We start from the raw sequence: 13741 nt of genomic DNA, 5'->3' as shown, positions 1-13741 counted from the left end.
CCAAATAAAAAATAAAAATCCCCCCAAATCTTGAAAAAATGCATGAATCATCTATGTCGACGTTCAATAAAAAATTACCATTGCATAGAGTTCAAATTTGTCCACTTTCACAATAGTTCAATAGCAATTTGCAAAAGTCTATCTATTTGGATTAATTTAGAAAAATAATAAGTAATCACCATTTTGAACTTATTAATGTACGTTAGTCAAACAAACACTAATTAATTAAGCATAGTACTGAACATTGTAAAGAGCTATCAACTAAGAATTATTTTGATCACCAATTGAAAATATGAGAAGAGAAAAATAACATCTTCATATATTTTCTGTTGAAAGAATAATTTGTTATTTCAACAAAAAATACTCATAATGAGATATTTTTCAATTTTCATACTTTATAACAGATATCAACCATACTTTAAAAAAAAGAGTGGGAGAGTTACATGAAAAACTAGTTGAATGTCATTAATATTGATACAGCAAAGGAAGGTGAAAACAATGATATATTTGCCCATGTCAAACAGGCCCCATTTAGCTAGCAACCCTTCCCGCTTTATGATACACTCATATACACATTCATTATTCCTTATCAGTTATCACCATGTGCTAGGGATTACAATATCTCAACAGACTCAAACCTAAAAGAAATCAACACAATACCTCTCTTCTCTCATTAGCATGTTTGGATTAACTTATTTTTTCTCAGAATCAATTCTAGCACTCAAAGTTAGTCACCGTACTTGTCCCAGCTGGAATTGATTTTGGTTGTATAATCATTACTAAAAGTTTTTCCAAACATGCAATAGGAGATAGATCTCAACACTGCAACATGTCTGCAGAAGGCATAATCTGCTGGTTCAGATAGGACATACTCAATGGGTTGAAGAAGAACCCATTACTTGGCTCAGTGAAAGTGGTTCCAAAAGCTGCACTGTTGGCATTCAATACCTCAATGATCTCGTTCAAGGACTCTAACCTGTTTGATAACTCTCCCATCTGAGCCCTCAGCACTGAATTTTCAGCCTCCACACTCAAGTACTGCTGAGTGGTGATGTTAACACTTGTGATAATCTGCTGATTCTCCTTCCTGAGCTGAGTCACTTGGGAAGCCAGATCATCCAAGTGCTTCTGCTTCCTCATTCGAGATCGCCGCGCAGATTCGCGGTTCGAGATCATCCTCTTCCTCTTCCTCTGGTCCATCACAGCCTGCAAGTCCTCTTCAGAACCAGAGTTCTGAAGCAGAGATGACCCTGAAGATGTTCCGCTTGAAGAAGCCATTAAACAGATAGATATTGTAATTGCACTAGTCTTTCTTTCAGGACTAAAAACACACAAAAACTTGGCAGGACCCAGAAACTAAACTAGACACAAACTCAGAAAATTATTGCAAATTATTGAGATAATACTAGTAGAAATATAAAGATGATAAATAGTGTTAAATTTAAGGGTTAGAAATCATGAAACGTAGTAAAGCCAGTAGAGGAAAGCAACTGAGAAAGATTGAACTAAATGGGTCCTGCGTCGCCTAACAGTGGAATTGATCATACACCCGGAAAGGAAAATCTCACTGAGAATCGGAGACATGAATATCAAACAACAACAACAAGATGTTGGACATTTAATTAAGATGTGTGGAAAATTCTAAATCACAAACTACTACTTGGTGAGATTAAACTTTGGTGCTGGAAAACGACTAACAGAGGATTTTGCTATGTGGGTTATGGATTTTTGGTGTGTTCTTCAGAATGATGAGAGAAGGTAGGAGGATTTGATATGGGACTCAGAGCATGTGGAAGAAAGAAAGGCTTGGGATAGAAGAAGAGCAATCAGGAACCATAGGATATATATCAAATATCTTACAGGCTATCTAGAAAGTGTGATTGGAAAGAAGGAGAAAGTGGAAGAGGACTCTATGTGCTTCCAGTGGGGAATTTATAGAACAAAAAAGCCAGCAAGTTGATGGGAAAAAATAATTAAATTCTTATTACTATATGAAATCTATGACAAAGGAACAGAGAAAGGTTGGCTTTATTTTACTTAGGGTGTGTTTGGTTAGAGAAGAAATGGAGAGGAAAGAAAAGTGGAAGGAAAGAAAGAGAAAGGAAAGAATGGGAAAGGAAAGTGAGATGATTTTTTAAGTTGTTTGGTTTGAGAGAAAAAGAAATGAAAGAAAGTGAAAAGTTTTATTTTCTCATGTTTGATTTGGTAGATAGGAAGAGGAAAGAAAGAAGATATAATTGTAAAATGACTTAAATACCCTTAATAAAATAAAATTATTTTAAAGAAAGTTTTATTAAATAAACGATATTCTTTTATATTTTTATCTTTCAATAGAAAAGAAAATAACAAAATACTAAAAAGGAAAAATATTATTATTTATTTACCATTATAATCCTTATTATTTTGTGAAAATTGAAACTATACACATAATTTGAGAGTTGTAAGAAAAAATTATTGAATCCGCTTATAACGTTATATACGATACTTTTTTTAGTACATCAGAAAGATAAATTACACCCGCTAGGAATCGATTTCTGGACCTCTCCTACCCAACCCATATGTCTCCAACTCCTACCACTTGAGCTATCCTAGGGGACATATACGATACTTTAGATGTGATAAATTATTAATATGTCATTCATAGATATGTAAAAGATAATAATAGATTGGATAGCCAATATATCAAATCTTACACGTAATTATAAGGAGAATATAATATCATCATACTGTTCTAAAAACAAGTGTGAAAGGTAATAATTTTTTTCTTCAAATAGGGGCATATTAGTCTTTTAAAATCAAATTTGCAAGTCTCCTCTGTTTTCCGCCCAGTTTAGAGAGGAAAAGTTTTTCTAGTAGGACCCACAAAAATTATTCTTTCCCTCCCCTTTTAAATTGCAACCAATCAATGGAAAGAAAAGTTTTGGGGTGGTTTTCTTTCCATCTTCAATCTTTCCCTTTCCTTTCCACTAAACCAAACACACCATTAGGGATTACTTCATGAAAAAATAAAATTGGAGGAAAAATGACAGATTGCATTTTAAAGGTTCATAAAGTGATTAGGGGAATTAGTAAATTAAAATTAGAATTATATTTCATTCACACTCAAAATACAACTACATTTAGTAAGATGCGGGGATGGAAAAAGGAAAAAATAGAAAATATGATAAATAATGTGATAAGAATATGAGTGAGATATGATATGAAAAGAATATAAGTAAAAATGAGATATAAAAGAAAGTTAAATGAGAATGAATTAATATTGTGCAATTACAATTCAAATTACAGAGAAGACAACACAAGGGTCCAAATACAGCTGGTAACAACATTCACAGAAAATACTTCCAAACAGTCTCACTCCCTCAGAACAGAACTGTTTGCGGGTAGCCTGTGCCTGTGATGCTCATAAGTCATAAGATTGAATAATGGTATTGTCCTTTGCTTCCAGAGATTTTTTATAGGTAAAATTTAAAAATAGAAATTTGAAAAATTAAAATAACAGTTCAAATTGTAAAGAAGATGAACATAAATAATTGAGAATTGCTCTAGCTAGAAAAGGGAATTTTTGAAAATTGACTTCAGTGCATTAGTTGTATTTTATTTTTTGTGCACAATTTCAGTTTAATTTTGCGATCCCATAATATTGACATGAAAATGAGGCTAGAATTTGCAACAAAAATTATTCTGTGAGAGGGTGGTTAGGCTAAGTAACTTGCTCCATCTTTTTCACATGACCCCACAGAGTGAAAAGGCCATATAAGACACAATAAGGCAGCTGTCAGAAGTTTTAAATGACCACTTATAAAATCTCCTTCTCAAAATCATATCAGATTTTTTTGGTGGTGGAGGTTTAATTTTAGCATGGATTCTACTCTTTTAACTCTTCCTCTTGTAAAAAATAAAATAAAATAAATTAGGTGTTCGTTTTTTTTAGAAAAATATGATATTTTAAACATTAATAAGAAAAATTAACCTTGATCTATATGCTCTCTTTTTTTTTCAAGGTATTCCCACATTCGATAATTATGAGACTAATTAACTGATATTCTAATAAATTTTCATCATAAACACTACCCAATAATCGAATTGTAGACTAAATATTTAAGAAGCTTAATTATCAATTAATTGTGGTACACCATGTAGTATTAAAAATATGTTAGTAACACATTGTCTAACATATTTTTCAAACTTCTTAATTACCATTAAACTGACAATTACCCAACAACTTAAGCTTTTGAGATAATTGGTTGCTTGACATGGTATTATGACCTTTCTAACTTACTGGCCTAATGTTCGATTCTTACTCCCTCACTTTCAATTAAAAAGTGAAATTTAAGCACGTGATAGGCGCGGCGGATTTGTGCATTTATCCACGCTTCAAGCTTATAGACATCTTGCATGAGGGGACGTGTTAGAATATAATATAAAACTGTTAAAGTGATCATAATCCAACAACTTAAACTTTTGGAATAATTGGTTACTTGATAATTTATGTACTCATGGGAATAACGTAAGTGTGTTTTGAAAATCCATAAATTAGTTTACATGTTAGATGAAAATTAAATTATGGAAAAAGTTAAATTTTAAAATAAATATATATGTCATTATGCACTCAATCAAACGTTGGAATGTGGATACACGCTCATTTTATCACCGCACAAAGCCACGAGGAAATCCACGGATTCCAAGAAATGTGATCCCACGCGCTGCTCTAGGACACGAGATGAGAGTTCTACATGTTGCGCGTGATAATTCCGGCACTGTCGCTGTCTCTCACGTGCAAGAGTGAGCACGTTATTTACACGGACAGTCTTAGTGACGCCACTGCTTGCCACGCGCCACTAATGTGCAGGCTTAGGTGCTGTTCTATGACACGACACACTTTTTGGAGTTCACAATGAAAGTACGTATCTTTAACATGTACTCCAAATGCTTTGCTAATCTTTTTATTTAAGAATTGAGTTAATATTCTCATAAACCATCAACATTCACCAATCACCATCATTCACTAAAACATTTAAGCCCCGTTTAAAAGAGTTTATTTGAGCTTGTCTAATAATATAAGTGTTTATGTCAGTGTTTGAGAGAGCTTATGCAAACAACTTATGGTACGTTATAAGCTGTTTTGAGCTTATTTTCATAAGCTATTCATGATAGCTTATGAAAAAGAGCTCATGCTTATATATAGTTTATTTTCAATTTATTTCAATAAACTTTTCAAAATAGCTTATGAATAAGAACTTATGACGCTTATGTCATAAACGCTTATAACCATAGGCGCTTAATTAAGTTATTTTTCCAAACGGGGCCTTAGTTGAGTTTGATTTCGGTGAAATTGAAGTTGCAGTATGAGTAAGTAGAGAGGGTTGGGTCAAGTTCGTTATTGACCCATCAAAATGTCAGTTGGCTTAAATTAATCAACTTTAACATATACTTTCTCCGTTCCAGAAAGTTTGTTGTTTTGCACAATTTTTCAATATCCCCAAATGTTTGTTGTTTTAGAAAATCAATGCATTTTTTGCTAATTTTTTCTACCTCTACCCTCATTTAATACATTTTCTCTCACTTATCACCTTTCATATTAACCAACCACAACTCTTCTCTATTAATTACATTTTTTCTATCTAAGTATAATTTAATAGTTGCACATCATACTAGTAAAATTAAATAAGGGCAATATAGTCAAATTATGCTATCAATAATTGTTTTCTTACTCTTTGTGCCACAACCTTAAACTACAAACTTTCTGGAACGGAGGGAGTAGAATAAAATGCTCAACCTAACCCACATTTTAAAACACATTTTAAGCGTGTTAGCAAGCTAGCTCATTTAGAGAATAATGTAAAAAAATTTGTGCAATGAGAAAAAAAATGTTAAAATATTGAGTGTTTTCTATTACTCGGTTTGTTTTTTATTAGCTTTTCGCTTAAAGAAAAAAAATTGTTATTTTATATTTGTCCACTTATAATTGAAGAAAATATTAATTAATGTTCTCCAAGTAATACTTCATGAGAACAATAAATGGGAAAAATAAACATCATCAAGAGTAAAACATAAAAATAAATAACTTTTTTCAGAAAATTAACTAAATTAAATACATTTTTTTAATGTGTGTTTTCTTTCTTTATGAACAGTTAATTAGGTTATATTAGTTGCATTATTTTATCTACAACTTAATTTTTTCCGCAGCTAGTTAGTCTTTCGTTTTGAACTCTATATACCCGTATTTTAAGATGAACATTTTTAATCATTTTTCGGTGGTTACAACCGCCACAAACCCCAATGAAAATTTAATTATACCCCTTATCTCATAATTTAGTACTCTCTTGAAATTATAAAAATAACTGTAAGATAGAAAAAAAAATTAAAATTATAGCAAATAATAATGGAGTGAGGGTTTATTTAATTAAAAAATAATTAACCATCGAAACATTAATTACTCGTGGCCAAGAGTGGAAGACAAAGAAGAGATTCCTTTCTCATTAGCAAAGCCAAAGCATATCCTTTTCATTCATACACTACCTAAAAAAAAAACATATCCCTTTCATAAGTCATCACTATTTTGACTATCCAGCCCCCGGATCCGGGTCCGATGTTAAGGTTCAAATTGGCAAGTGGCAACATATGATATTTGTTGAGTTTGACATTATTGAAATGGCAACTCATTCATTTCTAAATTTAGCGATTTTCATGTTATTCCTAAAGTTTATTTTAAATAAAAATAACTATTTTTATTTCTTAATATTAAATATGTTTAGTCCTGGAAATATAAAAAAAAAATGTTGATATTAGTTCCTAGAAAAAGACTTCTTAGTTTATAAATTTTGGGATTATACATGGTTATGTGTTTTAATATTTGTCGTTAAGTTTATTTATATAACCCACATAATAATGATTCGACATTTGCACTTAGAATTTTTAAAATCTAATTTGGCACCGCATGACCCATTAATTCATTTACACTCACAACTTTCATCGTTGTTGTAATCATGCTCGTTGCCATTGTTTTAGATCACCCATTCGCAAAATCTCCATAACAACAATATCCAAATTCTTCCATGTTGGTATGGGTGAGTTTTGCGGTACCAAAAAAAAAAACTCTAAGTAGGATGAGCGAGTCATCATTTTATGAGTTTCATAAGCAAAATATAACAGTAGGGACTAAAACAAATAACAACATATATTTAATTTCCAAGGATTAAAAACTAATAATTTTGCTTATGGAGACTAAACCCAATATTTTCTATATTTATAGAGACTAAGAACATACTTAAGCCCATTTTTATTAGAGTTCATTTTTCATGCGCTGATGGTGTAAAGAAGTTATATACTATCATCCAATCATACTTGAGACATAAGCCAGATAATCATTTAAATTTAAATTTAATTTGATAAGATATCTAAATTATTCATGTGTTTCATTGATAGTGTAAAATAAATGCATAAACCATTTTCTTTTTTTTATTAATGTTGTACATTTTTTAGTTAAAACAAAGGAATATCGAAGTCGATGTCTTGGTTTTTTGCATGAGGAGTATCCTATTCGTATTTGGGAGTTTTTCAATTCCTTTATTATTTCGAATATATGTTTAGACTTGCTAATATATATAGTTGTTTCAATTGCCTTTCTGTTAGAATAGCAACACGAATACAGATTAGAGTAGAGAGAAACACACAAAGCTTTGTTCACGCACTTCGGCAAAATTGCCTACCTCTGCGACTATAGAGCAGCTATAGTTCCGTTTATTGATTCGAACCTGAATACAATCACTCAGCAATTGCAATTTCTCTCAATTGCACTAGTGCCTCTTGTGTCTCTTGTGTTTTTAGGGTTACATTGTTATCCTATTTATAGTGGATTCTATTGATCTCTATTTTACAATAAAATCCTAATAAATCCTATAACAATCCCTTAAAACCTTTTACAATCCCCATTAAATGAAATCCTAATAAACTAAAGATATAATGAGCCAAATCTCAACAATCTCCACCTTGGCGAATTCCGGACTCCCCCTATGAAGATCTGCTGCTTTAGTTTCCTGATTCTGATTTCTGGGATTGTGAGCCTCCTCTGCTTAACATTGGAGAACATGCAACAAGTTCAAGCAATGCTTAAACTTGTCACTGGTGACTGGCTTGGTCAACATGTCTGCTGCATTCTCTGATGTGTGAACCTTCTGAAGTAATATCTGTCTGGACGCCAACAACTCTCTGATCTTGTGGAACCTCACATCAATATGCTTGGTTCTAGCATGATACACCTGATTGTTCGCCAAATAGATAGCACTCTGACTATCACAATGCAACTGAACTCCACCTTGCTCAACACCCAACTCTTTCACTAACCCTGTAAGCCACAATGCTTCCTTGGCAGCTTCAACTACTGCCAAGGAAGCATTGTGGCTTACAGGGTTAGTGAAAGAGTTGGGTGTTGAGCAAGGTGGAGTTCAGTTGCATTGTGATAGTCAGAGTGCTATCTATTTGGTGAACAATCAGGTGTATCATGCTAGAACCAAGCATATTGATGTGAGGTTCCACAAGATCAGGGAGTTGTTGGCGTCCAGACAGATATTACTTCAGAAGGTTCACACATCAGAGAATGCAGCAGACATGTTGACTAAGCCAGTCACCAGTGACAAGTTTAAGCATTGCTTGAACTTGTTGCATGTTCTCCAATGTTAAGCAGAGGAGGCTCACAATCCCAGAAATCAGAATCAGGAAACTAAAGCAGCAGATCTTCATAGGGGGAGTCCGGAATTCGCCAAGGTGGAGATTGTTGAGATTTGGCTCATTATATCTTTAGTTTATTAGGATTGATTTAATGGGGATTGTAAAAGGTTTTAAGGGATTGTTATAGGATTTATTAGGATTTTATTGTAAAATAGATATCAATAGAATCCACTATAAATAGGATAACAATGTAACCCTAAAAACACAAGAGACACAAGAGGCACTAGTGCAATTGAGAGAGATTGCAATTGCTGAGTGATTGTATTCAGGTTCGAATCAATAAATGGAACTATAGCTGCTCTATAGTCGCAGAGGTAGGCAATTTGGCCGAACTGCGTGAACAAAGCTTTGTGTGTTTCTCTCTACTCTGATCTGTATTTGTGTTGCTGTTCTAACAATTGGTATCAGAGCCGATGGTTCATGAGACCATGACGGCTCCTTGTGTCGAAAGTCTTCCTAGCAGTGTGGCTAGGCAGCGGGTTCCGTTGGCAGCGAACGGCGGTGCAAGGTGGATAACTTCCGCAGACGGGAGGACCATGAGTTATGTGGTTGAGGGACTCACACTTGAGGGGGAGATTGTTGGAATCAAGTGTTGGAGTCAAGTCCCACATCGGAGAAGTCAAGGTGAGAGGGAGAGTTTATAAGGAGATGGACCCATAAACCTAATGCCTTAAGGTTTTGAGTTAAGATGTGGTGTCCAAGATCTCCTTGGTGTTTCCCCTCGACCTTGCCTCATGGGTCCTCGCCGTGACTCTCCCCAACAAGTGGTATCAGAGCCGATGGTTCGTGGGACCATGGTAACGGCTGGACAACTTCCGCTGAGGGACCGATGGTTAGTAACCATGGTAACGGTCGGGTAACTTCTGCGGAGGGGCCGATGGTTAGTAACCATAGTGAAGGCTGATATCTTCCGCTGCGAAGGGAGGTCAACAAGGATTGCAGAAGACGTTGTGAGAGGAGAAACCGACGGATCTGAAAGACACGGAACAAGGTGGAGATCTGTCTACTTTCAAGAGGCGATGACCACGCCAGGGAAGGAGAAGTGGATGGATACCAAGGTGGAGGAGTGAAGCAACATGGTGTTGAGCAAGGTGGAGTTCAATCCCAGAAATCAGAATCAGGAAACTAAAGCAGCAGATCTTCATAGGGGGAGTCCGGAATTCACCAAGGTGGAGATTGTTGAGATTTGACTCATTATATTTTGGGCTAAAATCTTTAGTTTATTAGGATTTGATTTAATGTGGATTGTAAAAGGTTTAAGGGATTGTTATAGGATTTATTAGGATTTTATTGTAAAATAGAGATCAATAGAATCCACTATAAATAGGATAACAATGTAACCCTAAAAGTTGTACTTGGTACCACATGCTTCATGCCACAAGTAATACAAAGGAGCTATAGCTACTCTTTAGCCGCAGAGGTAGGCAATTTGGCCGAACTGCGTGACCAAAGATGCTGTGTGCTTTATCTGTGATTTCTCGCTCTACTACTCAGTGCAATCGAGGTGCCTGAATTCCCAACACTTTCATTTTTGCAAGTGTAACCAAAACAAATTATAAGTTTGAAAACTCATCATTTAAAAATATAATTAAGAGTCACACTCAATTCACTCTCTCAAAAATAATTGGCATCCTCTCTTTTTTTTTTCTCATTTCATAGTCACACATAAATGAGATGATTATCTATTATTTTTAAAATTTTAAATGATAATCCTTATTTTTCTAAAAATGATGCTATTTTTTAGCACATTTTAATTAAAAATACACGTGCAAGTCACACTAAGCCAGTCTAGTTAATAATTAGTTTATCAAAATATCACTACTCACTTTGTAATTTATATTTATATCTCATTATTTTTTTCTACAAAATTTTACTTTGGGGGAGTGAAAAAAATAATTTATATAACTAGTTTATGTGAATTCAAAAAAATAGGTATATATTAGGTTAATAGACATATGATCAGATACTATACCCCTGGCTCAGGTAAACACTTCTAAGTTCTAATCACATTCTTAACATGGACATGTTGTCCCAGCTTAAATAAATGGACATATTTGTCTACAACATTCGAGTGGCCCAACATTGACTGTGATACTCAATATTCTCATATGTATTCGACATTTTGCTCACACCTTATTTCTTGTAGCAAGTTTGTAATTAAATTGTCGGTGATTTACAGATGAATTTTTTATATAATTGTTTTATTTTTGATTGTTTATTTCATTCGCTAACATTTTAATGGCCTGACATGGATCTGATTGCAATGGAAAGAAGTCGTCTAAAAAGAGTGGTTGTGTTACAAAGTAATGCGATCGAATTGGCTATCATGTGTCCAATTTTCATATCATATATTCTTGGATGAAGATTCTACATCTCTCCTATCAATAAAATTGTGTTATGAGGACAAGAGTAAGACTGTAAGACAAAGAATAAGAAATTAAAGGACAAGAGAAGATTTATATATTTTTATTCACCCATGTATAGTATTTTTTTTATCATGTTTAATTTTCGTTCAAAATGTTTTATTTATATTTTGGAAAGAGCTATCGGACGTCCAAGTGGTCAAAAGCCATTACCAAAACGATTAAGGCTTAAATACAATGACAAAGATTACCCATTTGTTTTAAAATTTTAAAAGAAAGTGAATGTGTTGGGTGTGTAAAAAATAAAGAGAGATGTGTAAAAATGAATCCTTAGTTTCAGATAATTAGGAAAGAGGAAGTCCCAAAGTTCCACTAACCCAATCAGCTAATTAAATTTCTCTGATTCCATTAAAAATCATGCATCCGTTAATCTCATTAAACACTATTTGATGATGATATCTCCTATAGAGACTATAGAGTGTCTAAGGATGACAATTTTTATATGAAGATGAAAGACTACCCTGTTTGGAGTTCTAACCTTGGGAATTTTTTTTCCGTGTGATGGTGACACGACTGAAAACCCCTTGAGAAAAAATTAGGGATAGGGTCGAGAGTTAGCTCAAGTGGTAAGAACTAGGGACATAAGAGTTGTGGAGGAGAAGATCTAGGGTTCGAATCCTGGAAGGAAAATTTAAAGAGATTTTCTAACTTACTAACAACTAAACCACTAACATTTGTCTATAAAAAAAAATCAAAAGTCTCTGTCCGCTAGATATTCATCTCAAAATACAATGGTACTCTTAATAAAAAGTTAAAAAAGCAAATAAATAAAATATAAAAGGCATTAAATACATATTTATGTGTTTTTTATTATGTCGAATATTGATTTATTATTACATAAAGACTTAACATTTTGAACCATGACGTGAGTGTTGGATGATTTATTTTTACATATATAAAATGAAAATTTACCTTTGTAATTTGGATGAGTTAAATGCTCGATAAAATAGTGTGTGAGAGACTTCACTTTAACTAAATGTGTTGGATGTTAAATTTTTCATTTTGAATTGCTAATTGGTAGATTTTATATACTTTGCGATTTCGTTTAACTTTATTTGAACCTTAATATATTTATATTGAATTGGTGTAATTGGTAATCTTTAAAATAATTTCCTAAACCTTTGAATTTAGATATTCAAATGAATTTTAAAAGAGTTTAATGGACATGCACTGACAGTGTAAAATAGTTTTACATAGACATCCAATTGATTTTCGCCAAATCAGAAAATATCTTATTCTTTTAATTAAAATTAAAGTCAAATGTAATTATCTCTCATATGTGGCATGCTTTGATTGGATGACACTGTCAGTGCATATCCATTAAACTCATTTTAAAATACTTAATAACGTGTTCAGCTCGTGAGGATTGGAAGTGGAAATGATATAAATATTCACCCCGCCACTACAAATGAAAATACTCCTAGGAACGAGGGCGAGTCCAGAGGATATATACAAGACATAGCAGGAAGACACTCCTAACCCCACCCGCATAGGTGCCACAAGAGTGACCATAAAATAACACCACTATGGGCAGCACAGAATTGTCATTTTGTTGACAAATTGTCCCTAATTAAGATGTTGTTTGGTTTCGGTATATGTTCTGTTAAATGCAATAGTATCTCGTTTTAGCAAATTGGCATTGCCTTCACTGATAAGAAAAGCAGGCATAAATATGTGGGTGGTTGTAGTAGATCAGAAAGTGAAAGCCAACACAACATATGCCGCCCCTTCTTTCTTCTGGTGCCTCTTTTTTCACTTGACTATAGTTTTGATAAAATTACACTTACTTTTCTTTCATCTACTTTTTGTTAATAAATTTACTTTATATTACATATTTTTTTTTGGTACATGGAAAAAATGACAATAAAGACAACAAATAAGGAAGAAAAGAAAATTAGCCACATCCCACGAGAGGGGCAATCTCAACAGGAGGGGTAATCCAAGAGGAGAAATCAACTCTGAACCTAAACCCCATCCTTGCTAAAGCATCATCCGGCACGTTCCTTTCTCGAGGAGCATGATGAAGAGATACTTCCCACTCCTGGTCAAGTAAGCTCATACGAATACAAGTGCAGAGATTTGTTGCCAGAGAGCACATCAACCACGTCCAAGCAATTAGAGGTTACATATTATATATTTCTCTTTTAGTGTAGGTGTAAATGAAGTTGTTTCTATATCTACTGTGATCCACTTATATATACATTTTAAATTAAATGCAAATTTCATGCATTATCAGAGTAAAATAGTCGACATTTAGTATGGTATGTCATGCACCAGTCACAAACTCACAATCCTTTTATTTTAATTAAATTAACAAATTATTTTTTAATTTGGCAGAAAAACAAAATAAAACACCGACAGAAGTACAGAACATAATCTTTCTAGTAATTACCATGCATGCATGATTCTTAACCTATATGGGGTCTGATTAGATTCAAAATCTATGACATTTGGGGGTTAATTTGTCCATTAATTGATAAAAGTTAAAGAGGAAGTGTGTTGGGAAGCATGACACAATTGTTTAGGTGAAAGAAAAGATATGTATTGGGTATACAATCACCATGCATATAGAAATTAAAATCATCATGGGA

The 13741-nt window shown here is 33.4% G+C and overlaps 1 protein-coding gene across 1 annotated transcript; it reads right to left on the bottom strand.

Annotated features, from left to right (window-relative positions):
* Window positions 1-439: 439 nt before the first annotated feature.
* On the bottom strand, window positions 440-1922 carry LOC130747506 (bZIP transcription factor 11-like). The gene has a single exon (XM_057600462.1). It carries the CDS (start codon window positions 1276-1278, stop codon window positions 817-819), a length of 462 nt encoding a protein of 153 aa, XP_057456445.1. The 5' UTR covers window positions 1279-1922; the 3' UTR covers window positions 440-816.
* Window positions 1923-13741: the final 11819 nt, after the last annotated feature.

The sequence above is a fragment of the Lotus japonicus genome, chromosome 3 (genome assembly GCF_012489685.1).
Source record: "Lotus japonicus ecotype B-129 chromosome 3, LjGifu_v1.2".
NCBI classification, from domain to species: Eukaryota; Viridiplantae; Streptophyta; class Magnoliopsida; order Fabales; family Fabaceae; genus Lotus; species Lotus japonicus.
The sequence above is the reverse complement of the archived record's forward strand: the minus strand, read 5'-3'. Positions and strand labels throughout refer to the sequence as shown.